General features: G+C 38.8%; 1 protein-coding gene across 1 annotated transcript in view; it reads right to left on the bottom strand.

Annotated features, from left to right (window-relative positions):
- Nucleotides 1-20,281, bottom strand: part of SLC9C2 (solute carrier family 9 member C2 (putative)) — an 86,411-nt gene that overhangs the window by 3,034 nt on the left and 63,096 nt on the right. Inside the window, exons 17-23 of the mRNA XM_065937169.1 lie at nucleotides 19,725-19,874; nucleotides 18,948-18,999; nucleotides 15,516-15,664; nucleotides 12,825-12,950; nucleotides 6,699-6,797; nucleotides 4,126-4,293; nucleotides 2,526-2,657 (exon numbers count right to left, since the gene is read on the bottom strand). Coding sequence (XP_065793241.1) covers nucleotides 2,526-2,657; nucleotides 4,126-4,293; nucleotides 6,699-6,797; nucleotides 12,825-12,950; nucleotides 15,516-15,664; nucleotides 18,948-18,999; nucleotides 19,725-19,874 — 876 coding nt within the window. The remainder of the gene's footprint in view (nucleotides 1-2,525; nucleotides 2,658-4,125; nucleotides 4,294-6,698; nucleotides 6,798-12,824; nucleotides 12,951-15,515; nucleotides 15,665-18,947; nucleotides 19,000-19,724; nucleotides 19,875-20,281) is intronic.

Below are 20,281 nucleotides of genomic sequence, written 5' to 3' on the forward strand. Positions count from 1 at the left end.
CTCATCTCTCATGCTAGTAAGTAAAGTGAAAGTCAGTCAGTCGTGTCCAACTCGTTGTGACTCCATGGACTATACCGTCCATGGAATTCTCCAGGCTATAATACTAGAGTGGGTAGCTTTTCCCTTCTCCAGAGGATCTTCCCAACCAGGGATCAAACCCAGTTCTCCTGCATTGCAGGCAGATTCTTTACCAGCTGAGCCACAAGGGAAGCCCAGTAAAGTTCATGCTTAAAATCTTGTGCATTAGGCTAGGCTTCAACCTTATGTGAACCAAGAACTTCCAGATGTCCAAGCTGGGTTTAGAAAAGGAAGAGGAACTAGAGATCAAATTGCCAACATCCACTGGATCATCGAAATGTGTACCATTTCAAATTCTCACCAGCAATGAAGAAGAGTTCTTGTTGCTCCACACCCTTGCCAGCATGTGGTGTTGTCACTGGCCAATTAATAGGTGTATAACAGACCACTTCCTTCGTGGATCGGTGCCTTGTTGTGGCAAAGGGGCTTGCATAACACAATGAACCCTATGAGCCATGCTCTGCAGGGCCACCCTAGACAGACAGGACACAGCAGAGAGTTCTGACAAAACGTGATCCACTGGAGGAGGGAATGGCACACCACCCCAGAGTGCCATGAGAACCTCATGAACTGTATAAAAGGTCAAAAAGAGCTGGGAATACCAGATCATCTTACCTGTCTCCTGAGAAACCTGTAAGTGGGTCAAGAAGCAACAGAAGTATGGAATAACTGATTGGTTCAAGACTGAGAAAGGAGTACAACAGGGCTGTCTGCTGTCACCCTATTTGCTTAACCTATACACTGAGCACATCATGAGAAATGCCAGGCTGGATGAGTTACAAGCTGGAATCAAGATAGGTAGGAGAATCATCAACAACCTCAGATATGCGGATGATACCACTGTAATGGCGAAAGTGAAGAGGAACTAAAGAGCCTCTTGAGGAGGGTGAGGGAGGAGAGTAAAAGAGTCGGCTTAAGACTAAATATTAAAAAAACTAAGATCATGGCATCTGGCCCCATTACTTCATGGCAAATAGAAGGGGAAAAGGTGGAAGCAGGGACAGATTTCCTCTTCTTGGGCTCCAAAATCACTGCAGACGGTGACTGCAGTCATGAAATCAGAAGACAATTGCTTCTCGGCAGGAAAGCGATGACAAACCTAGACAGTGTGTTGAAAAGGAGAGACATTACTCTGCCAACAAAGGCCCGTTTAGTCAAGGCTATGGTCTTCTCAATGGTCATGTACGGTTGTGAGAGCTGGACCATAAAGAAGGCAGAACGCTGAATAACTGATGCCTTCGAACTGTGGTGCTGGAGAAGACTCCTGAAAGTCCTTTGGTCAGCAAGATCAAACCAGTCAATCTTAAGGGAGATCAACCCTGAATATTAACTGGAAGGACTGATGCTGAAGCTGAAGCTCCAGTAATTTGGTCATCTGATCCAAATAGATGACTCATTGGAAAAGTCCCTGGTGCTGGGAAGGATTGAGGGCAGAAGGAGAAGAGGATGTCAGAAGATGAGATGGCTGAATGGCATCACCAATGCAATGAACATGAACTTGGGCAAACTCCGGGAGATGGTGAGAGACAAGGAGGCCTGGCAAGCTGCAGTCAGTACCTGGGGTCACAGTCAAACAGGACTGGGCAACTGAACAACAACAACAGTGGTATCACATTGTTACATTTCTCTGATGACGTTTGATATGGAGTATCTTTTCCTATATTTACTTGCTATTCATATATCTTCTCTGGTGAAGTTATCTATTATCAGCTTTGGCCCACTTATTAATCAGGCTGGGTTTTTTCCCTACTGTTGAGTTGTAAAGCTCCTTGTATATTTTGGATAATAGTTCTTTATCTGATATGTCTATTGCAAATATTTTCTCCCAGTCTGTAGTTTGTCTTTTAATTCTCTTAATATATGTGCATTTTTAACCCAATATTTGTATTCAGTATCACAATTCAATGAATGTTCTTAAACTTCAGGTTTGTCACTTCCCCAGTTCCTAACTCATGGTAGGGGCTCAAAAAATTACTAAATGGAATGTAAATATAGGTTGTAAATTGTGCCAGTCCAAGAACAGGCCTGAAATGCTACTTTTTGAAGAGAAAGTTCATAGATGAGGCTTGGTAAACTCAATAAAAATTTGAAAAGGCAAATAATTTATAATAACATAGGTAGATAGAATAGACTAATAAACACCAAACTTGTGCTCAGTAACTCACTAATTAATGCTATGCTTGATTCTTGGGGATCTAACTATTTAAGATTTGCTTACTCTCTTATTTTTAAGGGATGATTGGGGGGTAGCCTGGGAAAAATCAGCTATCACAAGGGGACCAATGACCTGTAGGAACTCAGAATAACAGAGTGGTAAAGGTTCTGAAATCTTACTTTGAAAGATCAAACATACCTTCTTTTCTCTGTCTCCAAAATATGAAATTTATTTTGTAAAAAAAAAAATACAGGAAATTAAGCTTCATTCATATTTTAATCATGCAACTAACCTCATCAACAAGACTTGATTCAAAATACTGATAAGCAATACTGAGAGCAAGCTTCAGCCATATTTTATATTCCAGGGATGGCCAGAAGAAATCAAAGCCTTCATATAAATCCTCCAGGGAGATAAAGCAGGCCTGAAATGACAAGGCATCAAACAGTATGCTTGATTTGAAACTAAATTATGAAATCATCAGAAAAACAAATGCCTGTAGGACTTCCCTGGTGGTACAGTGGATGAGAATCCACCTGTCAATGCAGGGTACATGGGTTCAACCTCTGGTCCAGGAAGATTCCATGCACCTCAGAGCAACTAAGCTCATGAACCACAACTACTGAGACCGCATGCTGCAACTACTGAAGCTCCTGTGCCTAGAGCCTGTGCTCTACGGTAAGAGAAGCCACAGCAATGAGAAGCCTATGCACCGCAAAGAAAAGTAGCTCCCACTCACCACAATTAGAGAAAGCCCTCAGCAGCAATGAAGACCCAGCATAGCCAAAAATTTTTTAAAAGCCTGTAAGTTTCATCTTCACCTAACCTCCTAGAAAAACTATCAACTCTAGTATATTAATTTTGATACTCTGCTATTTAAGTATAAGATGATAAAATGTACAATCCAATTAAAGCTATAGACTTAATATTAGTCCAGAAAATTTTATATTAATCAATAGCTAGGATAATCATGAGCCCAAGATTATGGAACTAAGCCGCATAAACTTATTTATTTTTATTGCCACAGTAGGTAACATGGGCTCATTCATAGTATTTGCTTTCAGAGCAAAGTGCCAATCCAAACAAGGAAGACGACTCTCAGAATTCAAGCTACCTGAACTTCAGTGAATTCGGTTCACCCTTGTCAATACATTTGTGTTTTCTATTCTTTTCCAAAAGTGAAATGGTGTGAAACTGATAAAGCAACATTCCTTTCTGTCTGTCACACTCCTAAGACTCTGCACCTTGCTCCATTGCATCTAATAGTACCCAGAACTTGAGAATTCTTCGTAAGTAGGAAGTTTCACTAATTTCTATTTGAATTGCCCACTATCAGACCACTTATTTGTTAAATAAAATTCTTACTTAGCAAGTGAAAAATGGAAGAAAGAGATTTGAAACACAAGTATTCTTTAAAGACACTACTTCCATAACGGTAGCCATTTATGGAGCACCGAAACACGCCAGGCATCTTACATATGTGTTTTCCTTACCTTGATAACATCAGAAGTTAGATATTTTCTCTTCTAAATAAAAAAAGTGACAAAGACTCTTTGGTTAAAACATCTCCCTCCAGTTCAAGAGCAAGGGAACATAGGTATACCTATGGCTGATTCATGTTGATGTTTGGCAGAAACCAACACAGTACTGTAAAACAATTACCCTTCAATTAAAAATAAATAAATTTAACTGTTTAAAAAAAAAAATCTCCCTCCAGACACCATAGTCGATGTGAGACATCAAATTGGCCTTTCTCAGCTACACTGCTTCACAATAGCTGGTTGGATTGACTAAGATAATAGAACCCAAAAACAGAAAAGTGCTGGCACTCCTTACTGACTTGAGGAAGAATTAACTAACAACCCACAATACAGACAGAACCAGGTGCTTACCTGCAAAATAGTTTCACAGATGGCAGTATATTCAATTTCACGCTTAAGTAGACAGCTCAACTCTCCAATTATGTCTCCACTGGTACAGTACTCTGTAAACCTAGTTGTGGACTCTCTGTCAGGCCTTAGGCTCCTCTCTATTCCAAAAGTAGGAGGTGAACTCTCCAACTGCAATGGGGAAATAATTGAGCAAAGGGAAATACAAAATTAAGAGCCCTTGACCAAACCCTAGGAGCTCCCAGTGTTTCTTGCAATTATTACAATAGAAGGAAAAGATTCTTTATTAATCCTTTCAGATGGGAAGGAGGAATTGGGCTTCCAAAAATCATTTCTTTCACATTTCAATTCTCCAAGCTGAGACTGTTTCCAATCTTTAGCTTTACAGATGACCCCTATTTACCTTCCTTATATAAAAATTCCATCAAAAGTAGTCATAGCAATCTGCCACTAAATGCAAGTACCCACTCTAAGTCTATTAGATATTCTTAGCATGATGGGCTAGTGCCTCAGGTGCATTTGATGCATAAACCAGATATCATGAATGAATATGCTCCCAAGCCAAGTCATAATTTCAGCAGAAATCTTGCCTCCCTTAAGATGCTTAAGAATAATTACCAAGAGACATTAGCAGAAAAAGGCTTTAGGATGAACACAGGATGGTTGAGTTACTTCAAGAAAAGAACTGGTAGGCATGGGTGGGGGTAAAAGAAAGTCATCTTTCTTTTCGGGAGATTCAAAAGATTTTAGGAGGAAGATGCAAGAATTAACCAGAAGGATTACAAAACTTTCCAGAAAGTTTAGTTGTAAGTGCCCAAGAGACAAGAAATGGAAAAAAGTCACTGAAGGAATTGCTGTGAAAGTTGTACCCTCTCCTATCGAGTACCACCATTCAAACTTGTAGAGGCACTCATGCTTCCAAAGAACTCCGACATTTTTAAACTTAACTTTTAATGAAGTCCAAAAGCCTTTTGAGTACAAGTCCCCTACACGCAAACAAGTTCCATTCTGAGAGAGCATGTTCTTAAGTCCAATATATTTGTAAGTTCAACAAAGTTAACCTAGGTGCCCAGCTAACACAATTGGCTATATAGTACTGTACTGTAATAGGTTTATAATTCTTTTCACACAAATAACACATAAAAACAAACACAAAAAACACAGAAAACATTTTTAAGCTTACAGCACAGTACATTGAAAAGTACAGCAGTACAGTGGGCATACAGGGGCACCTCATATCTCTGAAAGTTTGCAACTTGAAGGTCTGTATGTAGGGGACTTAACAGTAAAGAAGAATGGCTCTGCTTTTTACAAACCAAGGAAAGACGATTACATCCGTGGCAAGCAGAATTTCAAAGAAGGCCTTCCAAGGTTCCTATCTTTTTGTTATTCAATTAAACAGTGATCTATGAACTGCTGTGAAGGGATTTTGCAGATAGAATTAAGGTTACTAATCAGCTAAACTTAAAGAGGTGACTCTGGATTATCCTGTGGGTTCCAGTGTAATCAATGAGCCCTCAAAGTAGAAAAGGAAGTAGTCATCAAGACTGGAGAGGGACAAATGAATTTATTTCTCTGTCCATCAGTGTTCTCATGAGGTTGATAGAAGGACAAAATGTCATAACATATTGCCATTCTCGATCATCTTTTTAAATGTCACAACTAGCCTCTTCAACTCTTGATCACTGCTAACATACTACATATTTAACTAAGATATTTTGTCCATTGTTCCATCTCCTTCTATGCTTCTATAAGAAATTAACTTCTAAGAAGACAGGACTTTTTTGTGTTTTCTCAGTTCTATGCCTAGATTGAACGTGCCTACTGCATGATAATAATGAAGTAAATATTTGTTGAATGAATGAGTAAATGAATGAATGAAAAGTCAGACACTTAATAAGTGCTATACATGTGTTAGTTAGTATTTATAATTATAGTTTATTTCCATGATTAATTTTTGTATTTTTAAGGTCTGAAACACTCATTCTAAAAATATAAAGCCAAATATATTATTTGCACTAATAAAAAGGGTTTGTCACTTGTAACTGTCATATAGGATCTAGAAATTATGTTGGTCATAGCTGGGACTCACCCATGGATCCAGCAACCGGTATTCAGTTTCTAAAGGATTCTCATCCCTATCACTCTTACTGACAACAAAAACCTCATATTAGTTAAAAATGGTAAGCTCTTCATCCCTATTCTACCTCTGGGAGAATGTGACACTACGGTCTATTTCCTCAAACTTGACTCTCATTTCCTTTAGATGAGTAACCCAACTACTCCAAGTACTGGGTTCCTTATGTGACCATTACAGAAAAGACTGTTCCTGCCAGGATTGTTGTAAAGAATAAGTGATAATTATGAAAGCATTTTGTAAGATGGGAAGCACCTTTGAGATGGTGGATGTTATAATTATATCTCTCAGCTGTGGTGTTAGCTTCAAACAGAAATGGTTTCATTTAGAAAAGAAATTATCTTAAAAATTTGAAAGTTTCTTGGTTCCTAAACTTCTCCTTATGTGATCATTACAAATTTCAAGATACATTTGTAATAAAGAATGAATAGTTCCTTACGATTGCCATTCCTGAAATAATCAAGTAGATTCCTTGCGGCATTTCACCTTCTTTACAAATGACATCTCCATAGTCAAAATAGGCGAGTTTAGCTCTTTCCTGAAAGAAAAGAAACAGGAAAGGAAAGAAAAAGAATCAACACAAATCTTCATAATCTACTTCTCTAAAGAGAAATAAGATTTTAAAGCTAAAAAGTAGCATGAAAACAAACTATATTCTTTGATTTGTTAATGAGTTGTAATGTTTTAACAAACCTCATTAACTTTTAGGGAAAAAAGGGACAAGCAAGCAAACTGCAGACTTTGTGCTTAGGACCTAGCAGAGTGACTGGCAGAAACACCCAATAAATGCTAGGTTGGATAAATGTTTACAATAAAGTGTAATAATTCTGGGCAGGGTGCTCTGGGAAACAAATTCAGAAAGGCCACAGGAACCCTGACTTGGGTGTCTAGGGAAGGAACAGCTAAACTGAGACTTGAAGGAAGAGTTACAAAAGACAGCCAGGATACCATAAGCTGAAGACCATTCAGGGCAGAGGATTCAGTTTATGCAAAGGTCAACTAGCAAATAGAATAACTGCATCGTGGGGTAACACAGAAGATTCAATACATCTCAGGCAGGGAGGGATGGAGACTAGGGTGGAGTTATCCATTAGACATCAATAGACACAGTGTCCAGAATTCACAGTACTTTTAGGGATTCACAACAGTGTTTTAGTTTCTTTTAAAACCAGAAGAAAATAAGACAACTTTTAGGTAGAGTAAAATGTCTTAATACTAAAGCATCTGATGCTAATATATTCATCTTTATAGTAACAAAATCACAAGGTATAATTTTTTGGTGCTTTTTCGTGGAGGTAAAGGCAGAAGTGCCTGGAGTCCAGGTGGAGGCAGGACTGGAGAGGCGAGCCGGAGCCAGGTCTCCAAGGGGCTCACATGCGCAGTAAAAAGCCCGCACACCCTGGAGCCTGGGCACCACACCTAAATAAACCGTGTGGCACTCGGGAGTCTACGCACTTCAAGGAAAGATCCCACATGAAGTGACGAGGATCCCGTGTGCCACATAAGATCTGACACATCCAAATAAATAATTTTTTTTTTTAAGTCTGAGCTTTTCCCAAAACCAGGGGGTAGTCACTGAAGGGTTTCTAACAGGAGACTTACGGTGACACGTTTGCATTTTACAAAGATGTGGAGGAAACATATTTTTAAATCATTCATAGTAGTTATCACTTAGTGTAGGGTGGGGAGTGAAAGGATATCACTTTTTACTTCTGAATTATTTTACAGTGTTGAAATAAACGTGGGTGACTTCACAATAGTTTTTTTAAAAGCTGGCCTAAAGCCAATTATCCAGCTTATGTATTATTCAGATCTTTATTTTTTTCAATTGTTGTCTTTAGGCTTATCCTCATATGCTGTTACCTTTTTAATTAACCACAACAGTTGAAGGATGAAAGGAGGAAGGAGTAGTGAAAATTAACTATTGCTGCTGTGATAGAGACCAAGATTGAAATAACATCTATAATGAGAGGGTATTTCTTTTGTTTACTATATGGATTTTTCCATGCATTCCCTGGGCTAACCCTAATGAGAATAATGCTCATGTGCTCCCAATTCATCACATTTTTCTTTACCCCAGTGAAATCTGATTTAAGTGGCTACCAATAACCAACATATTAAGGAAAAGGGCCACTTAATGAGTGAGCCATCTTAGAGCCGGAGAGCTGCAACTACCAAGCCCACGTGCAGCAACTACTGAAGCCCGTGTGCTCTAGAGCCGGTGCTCCGCAGCAAGAGAAGCCACCGCAATGAGAAGCCCAGCACTGCAATGAAGAGTAGCCCCTGCTCTCCGCACCTAGAGAAAATCCACACAGCAATGAAGACCCAGCACCACCAAAAATAAATAAATAAACATTTTTTTTAAAGAGTGAGTCATGTCTGAAAGGGGGTGGAGAGAGTCTGACAGCTTTGCTTAGGCATGGCAGGCTAAGGAGTGGAGGAAGCTTGTACCCTGGTTATAGATTAATCTCAGGTGTATGGAAATCATTAATTTATGGAGTTCCTACCCATTGTTTTACCCATTCCTCCCCCATTCACTGCAGGATGGTCAGTTAATTATACTTGTGAGAACATTACCTATAAAGAACCAAATTCAAATTTTAAACTTGGATATTTTAAAAAACTGAAGAGGATGCAGATTGTAATCAACACCACTTAGATACCTTCTTCCCAGTCCAAGCCCGTCCCTCACCTCCCACCCTCTATTCCCCAGACTACCTTCAACGGCCCATGCCCACTAGGTTTCCCCCTTCTCACAGTCACATGTGTACTCCCCAAACCTGGACATTTGATTCAAGCTAAGCTAGTTGGATTTCTCTCTCAAGAATTTGAACTAAAGGACAAAGAACCTGGGAGTAAGAACTGGGTCATCACAGCCATGTGCTAAAGGAAGAGTCCACAAATTCCTATCACTGACATTCCAGAGCTGGCTTGATTCCTGCCCTGTTCAGGGTTAGTCTGTCAACTGTTTCTTAGCATCTGTTGTTCACTTGCTAAGTCACATCTCACTCTGCGACCCCATAGACTGCAGCATGGCAGGCTTTCCTGTCCTTCACTATCTTCCAGAGTTTGCTCAGATTCATGTCCATTGAGTGGGTGATGCTATCTATCTCATTCCCTGCTGCCCTTTTCTTCTTGTATACCACTGCAATATATTGTTAGTAAGATCCCCTCTTGCTTAAACTAGTTCAGATAGGGTTTTGTTACTTTCAACCATACAAGTCTTAATTTAATTAAATTTGAAATTAATTTCAAAAGGAAAATTCAAAAATTTCTGGCATGAAGTAAACACTAGTATGGCCTAAATGAAATCAGATCTTCAAAGCTCAGTAGAAACCCTCTTATGACTGCTCTCTTTCTAGAAAACAAGGAAAACGTTCCCTCATTATAGTTAAACAGATGACATACATCTCCATGTCTAGATCACAAGGCAAAGTAAAACCAAATTTACAGTAAAGCAAGTACCACTCTTTGTCACAGAGTTTTCCTGATTCCAATAGGTTTCAACAAGTTGATGAAAGAGTTATTATTCCTATAATTCATATAACTATGATATAATTCATATAATTACCAGGGCTTCCCTGATAGCTCAGTTGGTAAAGAATCCACCTGCAATGCAGGAGACCCCGGTTCAATTTCTATATCGGGAAGATCTGCTGGAGAAGGGATAAGTTACTCACTCCAGTATTCTTGGGCTTCCCTTGTGGCTCAGCTGGTAAAGAATCCACCTGCAATGTGGGAGACCTGGGTTTGATCCCTGGGTTGGAAGATCCCCTGGAGAAGGGAAAGGCTACCCACTCCAGTATTCTGGTCTGGAGAATTCCATGGACTGGTATAGTCCATGGGGCTACAAAGAGTCAGACACGACTGAGTGACTTTCACTCATATAATAGCCATTTAAAACTAAAACCACAAACTGGTGGTCCATGAGTCATATCCAGTCCACAGATACATTTTGTTTGGCTTGCACTGCTGCTGCTGCTTATCTTTAAAATTCTGAATTGGTTGCCAAGTTTTAAAATTCACATAAAAACACAGATGTATAGATTCTCCTTTAAAAAATTGACTTTTACATTATTAAATCTAATCTAATTATTAAATCAATTTCCAGACTTCATCTTATAATATGTGATCTCTCAGCCTCATATGATATAGTTGATCACTTTCTCCTTCTTGAAATACTTTCTTCACTTAGCTCTGGCACACCATTCTTTTTTTTCTCCTATTTGATGGATAACTCCTCAATTCTTGTTTTTCAGCTTTACTGAGACAGAACTACTCAGCAATAAAGAGTCCACCTACAATGCTGGAGATGCAGGTTCAATCCCTGGGTCAGGAAGGTCCCTGAAAGAGGAAATGGCAACCCTCTCCAGTATTCTTGCTAGGGAAAATACAATGGAGAGAGGAGTCTGGCGGTTTATAGTCCATAGGGCTGTGAAGAGTCAGACACAACTGAGTGATTGAGTATACACACACACACAATATAAGTTTAAGGTATACAGCATAATGACTTCACATGCACATATTGCAAAATTACTATCACAATAAATTTAGTTAACATACATCACTTGATATAGTTATAAAAATTTTTTCTATGTGATAAGGACTTTTAGATTCTACTCTCCTAGAGCTTTCAAATATACTGTACATATATGACTATATAGCATAGTTATCATGTTGTATACCTAGTATTTTTCTATCTTGTAACTTGGAAGTTTGTACCCTTGTTAAAGCCCACTTGTCTAATTTACCCAGCTTCCACTCCCCTCCCCTGGCAACGATCAATCTGATTCATAGCTCACAACTCAACCCTTGGATGTTCATAACAATTTCTTGAGTTATCAAGTTTCAAGGCCTTAAATATTATCTCTATGCTGACAACTCCAAAATGTCTTTCTCCAATTTGACCTCCCACCTACATTCTAGTCATATATCTAACTGCCTACTCAACAGCTTCACTTGGATGTCTAATAGCCTTCTCAAATTTAACTTATTCAGAATCAAACTCTTGCCCAACTCCCACCCCATATAAATCTTCTCTTCCCCATCTAAATAAAGGGCTAATCCATTGTCAGACTATTTTCTATTTCAGCCTAAAATTCTAGAAGTCATTCTTTCTCTCTCTAGCACTCACTCCATCAACATTTATATGCTGTCTCTTCAAAACCTATTGAGTCTGAACTCCTCAGCACTGTCACTCGTCCAAGTCACTATCATCTCTTGCCTACATTATCATAATCATCTCCTAACTGGATGCCCTGGCTTGCCCTTGACCCCCTACAGCCTATTGTTAACACATCAGCAGATGATCATTTTTAAGTGTAAGTTAGATCATGTCACTTCTCTCTTCAAAATCTTTCAACATGTTTCCACTTAATTCTGAGTAAAAGCCAACATCCTAACACTGACCTACAAAGTTCTACAAACTCAAGCTTGCCATAAACGCTTAGTCTTCATCTCCTCCCTCCAGCACTGGTCCTGCCCACACGGGCCTTTGTGATGTTCCTTGAACAAAGCAGTCAGGGCTTCCCCGGTGGCCCCAGCAGTAAAGAGTCTGCCTGCAGTGCAGGAGACCCGGGTTCGATCCCTGGTTCGGGAAGATCTCCTGGAGAAGGAAATGGCAAACCACTACAGTACTTTTGCCTGGAAAGTCCCATGGACAAAGGAGCCTGGTGGGCTAGAGTCCATGGGGTCGCAAAGAGTTGGACATGACTGAGCGACTTCACTTTGAACACAGCAAGCAAATTCACTTCAGGGCACTGCACCTGCCTTCTCCCAGATATCGAAATGGTGTGCTCCCTCACTTATTTCAGATCTCTGTCCCAAGGAAAGGTATTAGAGCAGTCTTCTCTAACCATCCTTATAAAATAGCTGCCTACCTATATTCTCCTTTTTCACCTTTTCTCCATATAGCATTTGTCACCACCTGACAGACTATATATTTATGCATGGGTATGTTTATTGTCCATCTCCAACCATATAACATAAAGTCAATGAAAGCAGGAATTTATTTATTTTGTTCACTGCCATATCCCCAAACCTAGAACATTCTCAGGCTCAAAGAGGCTATTCAATAGCTATCTATTGAAAGAGTACACATTCCTATAGGAACACTTAGCTGCCTTCAGACGAAGCATGAACTCTGGAATGTAGTCCTGTTCCCTATTTATATTACACCCAGATGGTTTTACTTTTATATTATCTGCCTGGCCTGCAAAGTAACTTAAATATGAAACCCTTGATCTAAAAGTCTTTTCCAGAGTGTGCATCTGGAAGTCTGGGGCTCTTCATCAGAAAATAAGATAGGACTGGTAATAATTGGGTAATGTATAAAAAAAAGATATCATCCTAAGCAGATAAGCAATTATAAAAAAAATCTTTGCAGTTTAGGCTCAAAATGAAATCCACTCTTCTAGGTTTTGCTGGGCCTCCATTTGACTTATCTTTTACTGCCCATTACAGGAGTCTTGCCTTGGATAAGTTTTTTTTAATTTTTAATCTTATATTAGGGAATGAAAAATAATTATCATTGAATATGAGCTAGAATATAACACAGAATCTTTACCTTGAAGAATTCGATGAGAGCATCTTTATTTTCTAGCCAAATGATATTATGAAGATATTTGTCAGGAGTAGGGAGTGGGATTGCCATTGGAAAGTTATTCAATGATTTTATTTTTTCAAGAAGTACCTAAAACAAATAACCAAAATAATGGTGATCAGATCCTGTAACAGAAAAGGGACATCAGGTAAAAATGAAGGAAATCTAAATAAAATACTTTTATTTAGAGCTTTTCTTCTTTAAATTGTCCTCTAATTTTTTTCTCCACTTACTATTTTCACTGGTATATTAACTCATATTGAATTTATTATTTTTATAATCCAATTAATAGCTGTATTCTATTCTGTCTTAATCTCAAACTTAACTGTTGATTACTATATGATCTAATGCCACATTCTCTCAAAATTTTTTTTTCATGTGAGTGAGTTGCTTCTTTACATTCTTCTAGCTTTGGAGGATAAGGTTCTAGTTTTGTGGCCTTTCAGAAGTCTTCTCTGACTTCCCCAAGTAAGACGTAATCACTTACTTGCCTTATTCCCAGGGTATCTATTACAAATCTCCCTTACGGAACTCATTACATTGTAGTATTATTATGTTTACTTATCTGTGATACGTAACTTCTGTTGATTGTCTGGATAAATGACTAAATGAAAAAAGAGGAAGAGTGTCCATGGACTTTGGAATCAGTGTTGTACTCATTAAGTATCCAAGTCTCCTCAAGAGTCATGGCACATAGGTATTCAACATATATTTAGTCAGCTAAATCGGCTAGATTTACCTAGCTTCTTACAGCCTGGGATTGATAATTATACCTCTTCAGCCAACAGCAGGCAACTAACAAATAACTGTTGAATGATTGATTTGTCCCTTACCTTTCTAAATAAACCTATAGGGAAAAATAAATCTCTCTCTTCATAAGAGCTATTGTTTATTTAACTAATGGGTATCAATCATTCAATTGAATCTTATACAATCTTCAAAGTAGTAAAGGAAAAATAGAAAAAAACACAACATGCACAGAGGTGTAACTTGAAGAAAACTAAACGCTTCTCGTCCCTCTGACAGACACTAGGAAAAATCATATTACCATTTAGTCCTGTGCCATGACCTTATAGAGACTAATGAGGCAGAGTTAAAATGGGAAAAGTTGGCCTGTCCCATGCCTACTTCCCTTCCAGGGCCATGGAGAGAGGACTATGTTCAGAGAATGTCCTGAAGCACAGCCCAGGTGGCATGTGGTTGAAAAGTACCAGGGACAAGAATAAGCATGTGACACCCAGGAACAGCTTATCATTGGAAACACAGGCAGAATGTGGGATCAGAACTTATATGTTTCTTCTTTATGCTATGAAGCAGATAGACCCTTGTACAGGAGAGAAAAAAGCATTACTATTTGCACAATTCGCAGTCTAGACAGTGGATTTGATAGCCTGGTAGAATTAAACATTAAACACTTTTTCCTCTTATGGTCTTAGTTTTTTGCAAATTTGTAATTTTTCAAAATTCCATTTATCAGCCAACCACTTAGGGTGTCTCCCCTGTTCCTCTTAAACTCTTCCCTCCCTGATTTCCACGTACACACACACACACACGTGGGTCCCCTCCCACCTATGTTCAGTTCAGTCACTCAGTCGTGTCCGACTCTTTGCGACCCCATGAATTGCCCACACCAGGCCTCCCTGTCCATCACAAACTCCCGGAGTTTGCTCAAACTCATGCCCATCGAGTCGGTGATGCCATCCAGCCATCTCATCCTCTGTCGTCCCCTTCTCCTCCTACCCCCAATCCCTTCCAGCATCAGGGTCTTTTCCGATGAGTCAACTCTTCGCATGAGGTGGCCAAAGTATTGGAGCTTCAGCTTCAGCATCAGTCCTTCCAATGAACACCCAGGACTGATCTCCTTTAGGATGGACTGATTGGATCTCCTTGCAGTCCAAGGGACTCTCAGGAGTCTTCTCCAACACCACAGTTCAAAAGCATCAATTTTTTGGCGCTCATCTTTCCTCACAGTCCAACTCTCACATCCATACATGACTACTGGAAAAACCATAGCCTTGACTAGACCGAGCTTTGTTGGCAAAGTAATGTCTTCACTTTTTAATATGCTATCTAGGTTGGTCATAACTTTCCTTCCAAGGAGTAAGCGTCTTTTAACTTCATGACCCCAATCCCTCCCACCTATGTTAACATTATGTAATTACCACTTTCCTTGCTACAGCTGCTGGGACTGGACTGTAGATATTCTACCAGTAGACAGAGAAGCAGAAAAATCAAATGAGTTTGTAAGAGAGAGCCAAAAGAAGATGCCACAGAGGGCAACCCTGATAGGAAATGGAGAAGCTGAAATCTTTCTAGGTCACTGCTCGAGTCCCTTTCTGAGGCCTGGCCGTGTGGTCTGATTACCATGAAGTCTGTAAGATACCCTTGGTCCTCATGATAAATGCTCCGTTTCTTTGTGAAACCTAGCTCAGGTTGCTTCTGAACAACCAAGTGGTTTTGACATGGAGGGAAGCAGGTAGCAATGGCACTAGTTGACATTGGCATTAACAAAGACTTAAACAATTACAGAGCTGACAACTGTCCTGACTCACCCTTTTCCCAATCTCCCTCACTAATTACACTCTGCTAGAGGAGCATTTCAGATGTGAGTGTTGGGTTTATGGAATCAAGTAGCATGGGAAATTGCTTACTTACCTTATTCATCTCGAGGCTCTCATATTTATCAATAATGCCTCTTGACGAAAGGAAGGTGAGGCTTTTCAGAGCTTTAGCAATCACATTCCGGATGGCCTGCTTGGTCTTCAGAGCAATGACAACATCACGACCCTCATGCTCTATGAGTCCTGAAGCAAATAAAAGTATCAGTAAGCAAACAATTCAATAACCACAATAGTAATGAATATTTGCATAACAGTTTATAATTTCCAAAGCATTTACTCAATATCTTTTCATTCCTGTTTTGTATAGAACTTGTGAGGCCAGTAGGACTACAGTTATTTTCATCTCCATTTTATAGATGAGAAAATTGAAAAAAGGCTTCCTTCACCAGCTAACAGAAATTCACTCTATCTTTTTCCCAAGGTATCTCCTACATATCTTCACTACATACTCATTACATGGTACTATTATCATTTTTCCTTGTTTGTCTCATCCTTCATATTATATAATTCTTGTTGGTTGGATGAATAAATGACTGAAAGTGTCCCTGGACTTGCACTGGTGGGTCTTTCTGAAATCAAATCACATATTTTTTCTTCTTCAGTGAGCATGAGAAGTCATGAGATGAACTAGGAGTCAAGGCTTAAAATGAATCTGTTTCATCCTTGTAATACTAATCTTGAGCACAATGCCTGACATCTGGAAGGGACTCAGTCATTTCTGAACTGAAATAAGCTGAGCAGTGAAATGAAGGACAACATGGTGGAGAGCACAGGAGATCTCACATGGTGTGAGATCTAGCTCACCTCTTACCAGCCATAGGACCTCAGGGGAGTTAAACTTTCTAAGCCTCAGTTTCATTATCTATAAATGAAGATGTTAATAACATTTGTTTCATGGAGTAGTTATAAAGATCAAATGAAATAATGCATATAAAGCCATTAACACAATTCCTGACATAATTAGCATTCAATAGTAGGTTGCAGTAACAATACAGAAACAGGCACTCTTTCACATGAGTGAATCAAGAACACTGGTAATATTCCATACTGACCTAAAACATAAGACAGCAGCTCCTAGGCCCCTAACCTCTATTTTTTTTCAAAAAACCAGCTTTTAGCTTTGTTTATTTTTGCTATGGTCTCTTTTGTTTCTTTTGCATTTATTTCTGCCCTAATTTTTAAGATTTCTTTCCTTCTGCTAACCCTAGGGTTCTTCATTTCTTCCTTCTCTAGTTGCTTTAGGTGTAGAGTTAGGTTATTTACTTGGCTTTTTTCTTGTTTCTTGATGTAAGCCTGTAATGCTATGAACCTTCCTCTTAGCACTGCTTTTACAGTGTCCCATAGGTTTTGGGTTGTTGTGTTTTCATTTTCATTCATTTCTATACATATTTTGATTTCTTTTTTGATTTCTTCTATGATTTGTTGGTTATTCAGAAGCGTGTTATTTAGCCTCCATATGTTTGAATTTTTAACAAATTTTTTCCTGTAATTGAGATCTAATCTTACTGCACTGTGGTCAGAAAAGATGACTGGAATGATTTCAATTTTTTTGAATTTTCCAAGACCAGATTTATGGCCCAGGATGTGATCTATTCTGGAGAAGGTTCTGTGTGCACTTGAGAAAAAGGTGAAGTTGATTGTTTTGGGGTGAAATGTCCTATAGATATCAATTAGGTCTAGCTGGTCCATGTGTCATTTAAGGTTTGTGTTTCCTTGTTAATTTTCTGTTTAGTTGATCTATCCATAGTTGTGAGTGGGGTATTAAAGTCTCCCACTATTATTGTGTTACTATTAATTTCCTCTTTCATACTCATTAGCGTTTGCCGTACATATTGCGGTGCTCCTATGTTGGGTGCATATATATTTATAATTGTTATATCTTCTTCTTGGATTGATCCTTTGATCATTATGTAGTGTCCTTCTTTGTCTCTTCTCACATCCTTTATTTGAAAGTCTATTTTATCTGATATGAGTATTGCGACTCCTGCTTTCTTTTGGTCTCCGTTTGCGTGAAATATTTTTTTCCAACCCTTCACTTTTAGTCTGTATGTGTCTCTTGTTTTGAGGTGGGTCTCTTGTAAACAGCATATATAGGGGTCTTGTTTTTGTATCCATTCAGCCAATCTTTGTCTTTTGGTTGGGGCATTCAACCTATTTACATTTAAGGTAATTATTGATAGGTGTGGTCCCGTTGCCATTTACTCTGTTGTTTTGGGCTCACGTTTATACAACCTTTCTGCATTTCCTGTCTAGAGAAGATCCTTTAGCATTTGTTGAAGAGCTGGTTTGGTGGTGCTGAATTCTCTCAGCTTTTGCTTGTCTGTAAAGCTTTTGAATTCTCCTTCATATCTGAAAGAGATCCTTGCTGGGTACAGTAATCTAGGTTGTAGGTTATTCTCTTTCATTACTTTCAGTATGTCCTGCCATTCCCTTCTGGCCTGGAGGGTTTCTATTGATAGATCAGCTGTTATCCTTATAGGAATCCCTTTGTGTGTTATTTGTTGTTTCTCCCTAGCTGCTTTTAGTATTTGTTCTTTGTGTTTGATCTTTGTTAATTTGATTAATATGTGTCTTGGTGTGTTTCGCCTTGGGTTTATCCTGTTTGGGACTCTCTGGGTTTCTTGGCCCCTAACCTCTAAAAGCATGGAAATAAAAACCTGCCTAATATGTGAATGGAAACAACGGGTCCTGGATTTTCTGAGACAGTGTCAAAATATTCTGACCTATTGTCTCCAAATTTACAATTTGATTCATTAGACCATGTTTTTTCAGTTTTGTTAAGGTAAGTGTGATCCTCATAAATCCATATGGCATCTTACAATGTGGTTATAAAAACAAAGGAACTTTGCTTTCTTTCTTTTACAAAAACATCCATTTGTTAAGGGCATACCAAGTGCCAGGCTCTCTACCAGAAACTATATTCTGGCAAACACTGAGAGCCTTGCCCACAGCCCCCGTGTGAGGAAAGCAGATCCAAGAAGTTTTGAATAAAATCCTAGGGCTCCCCCGAATGTTTCAACTCAAGCAGAGTGGCAGTAGATGCTCAAAAAACTTCATCCCTCACAAACTCACTTTGTTTGCGTACCCCTGCAAACAAAGTAGGGCAAAACAAAAACAGCACTCTCTGTCATAGGTAATGTTTTGTGTGTCTTTTTCTCACAACCTTAAGGAATATGATCTTGCCACCTTAACACACTTTTTGCACTTTTCATTCTTGCTTGTATGCACCCATAGCAAATAACAGAACTCCTCTAACTTTCTGCAATTATCTCTTGATAGGTTCACACCTCCCACCAGGATCTGAATTTTATGTACTCCTGGCCCATTATATGTGTTCAATAAATGCTTATTGAATGAATAAATGAATGAATCTGTGAATGAATGAAAGCATGAACTTGTCTTCCTTTGGTTAAATTATGGGATGATAAGATGTGATTTCAGGAAATTAGATATCCCAACTACTTACCTAGTTCTTTGACAGCATCTTGTTTGTTGGTTTCCAAAATTTCATATAATTTCTATGACAAATTAAGAAAAGTATTAATTTCTAATTATACCAAGTGCATTACTGGCTTTAAAATTTGAGGGGAAAAAAGCATGGTAGAAAACTCTCACTTAATTATCATTTGGGGGAGATATTTAATTCTTCTCTCTTCATAAATTCAGCTGCTTTTCCCAGCCTCATTCTCACAGTACAATGAATGCTGTGTAGTAGCCTATATAAGTACATAAGTATTGCACCTAATATTTCTCAGAAAAGACTAGTGTGCACTTCATTGTGTGCCAAAGAGAATCCTCAGAGATAGCACCCCATTAGAGGGTGTCCAACAGAGCAGCCAACTGGGGAGCCAGTCTACTGGGAGTGCAAAAACAAGTGGAATAATGAAAAATATGGTGTCAGGTAGGTCTTGTTTCCTACAGATAACTCCTGACATAACTGAAGAAACAGCTCCACTCTGGGCTAAACAATCTCTGTTCAATCATACAATTGTTATTTGTCAAATTCCCACCATGGCCCAGGCATGCCCTTGAGCTTTGAGTCTTCCTGAAGTTTGATAATCAGAGCTGAAATTTAAAGAACAGAAACTGTTCTCTGCAGCACCTCATATCACATAATAAAAAACTGAATCCCCTTCACTTGACATAATTTATCTTTTGAGGCAAATACATGCAGAAATGGTCTTACATTAAATCAATACACCTAAGGGATGTTTTTCCCAAATGACCAGAGCTTTTCTCTCACCTGATCTATTGACTTTCGGCTAGAAATCTGTCTTATTAAAAACTTGGTATCCTCTAGACTTTTGACATAGCCTTTTGTAATACTATATGTCAAGCTGAGGCGCTTTTTGATCTGCACATCTACAATATTTATCAGCAGTGGTATTATTATCTGGAACAATGGAGAGAAAAAAAACCGAAAATTTGATGAGGAAAGGCACCCTCTCAGGCAGATGTTCTCAACATGCCCTCTCTAACAAGCTTGTTAGAAACACAAATACTGAAACATCCAGTGCTGAAACACAAATTCTCAGGTCCCACTCCAGACCCACTGGATCAGAAATGCTGGGGACAGGCTCCCAAATCAATGCTTTAACAAGTCTTCCAGGTGTTTCTATGTACACTCAAGTTTGAGAGCCCCTCTCTAAAGAAAAGAAAGTTCAATGAATAACTGGTTCTGTAGCTTTAAGGCGAAGTGCTTACCACTGCCTCTTCCCTTATTCTCCGTACTCCCAGTTTTCAGAAGACAAGAGAGGTCACCGTAATAACCTGGACAGTAGTTACCAACAGAATAAATCT

Source organism: Muntiacus reevesi, chromosome 5 (genome assembly GCF_963930625.1).
Source record: "Muntiacus reevesi chromosome 5, mMunRee1.1, whole genome shotgun sequence".
In the NCBI taxonomy this organism is placed as follows: domain Eukaryota; kingdom Metazoa; phylum Chordata; class Mammalia; order Artiodactyla; family Cervidae; genus Muntiacus; species Muntiacus reevesi.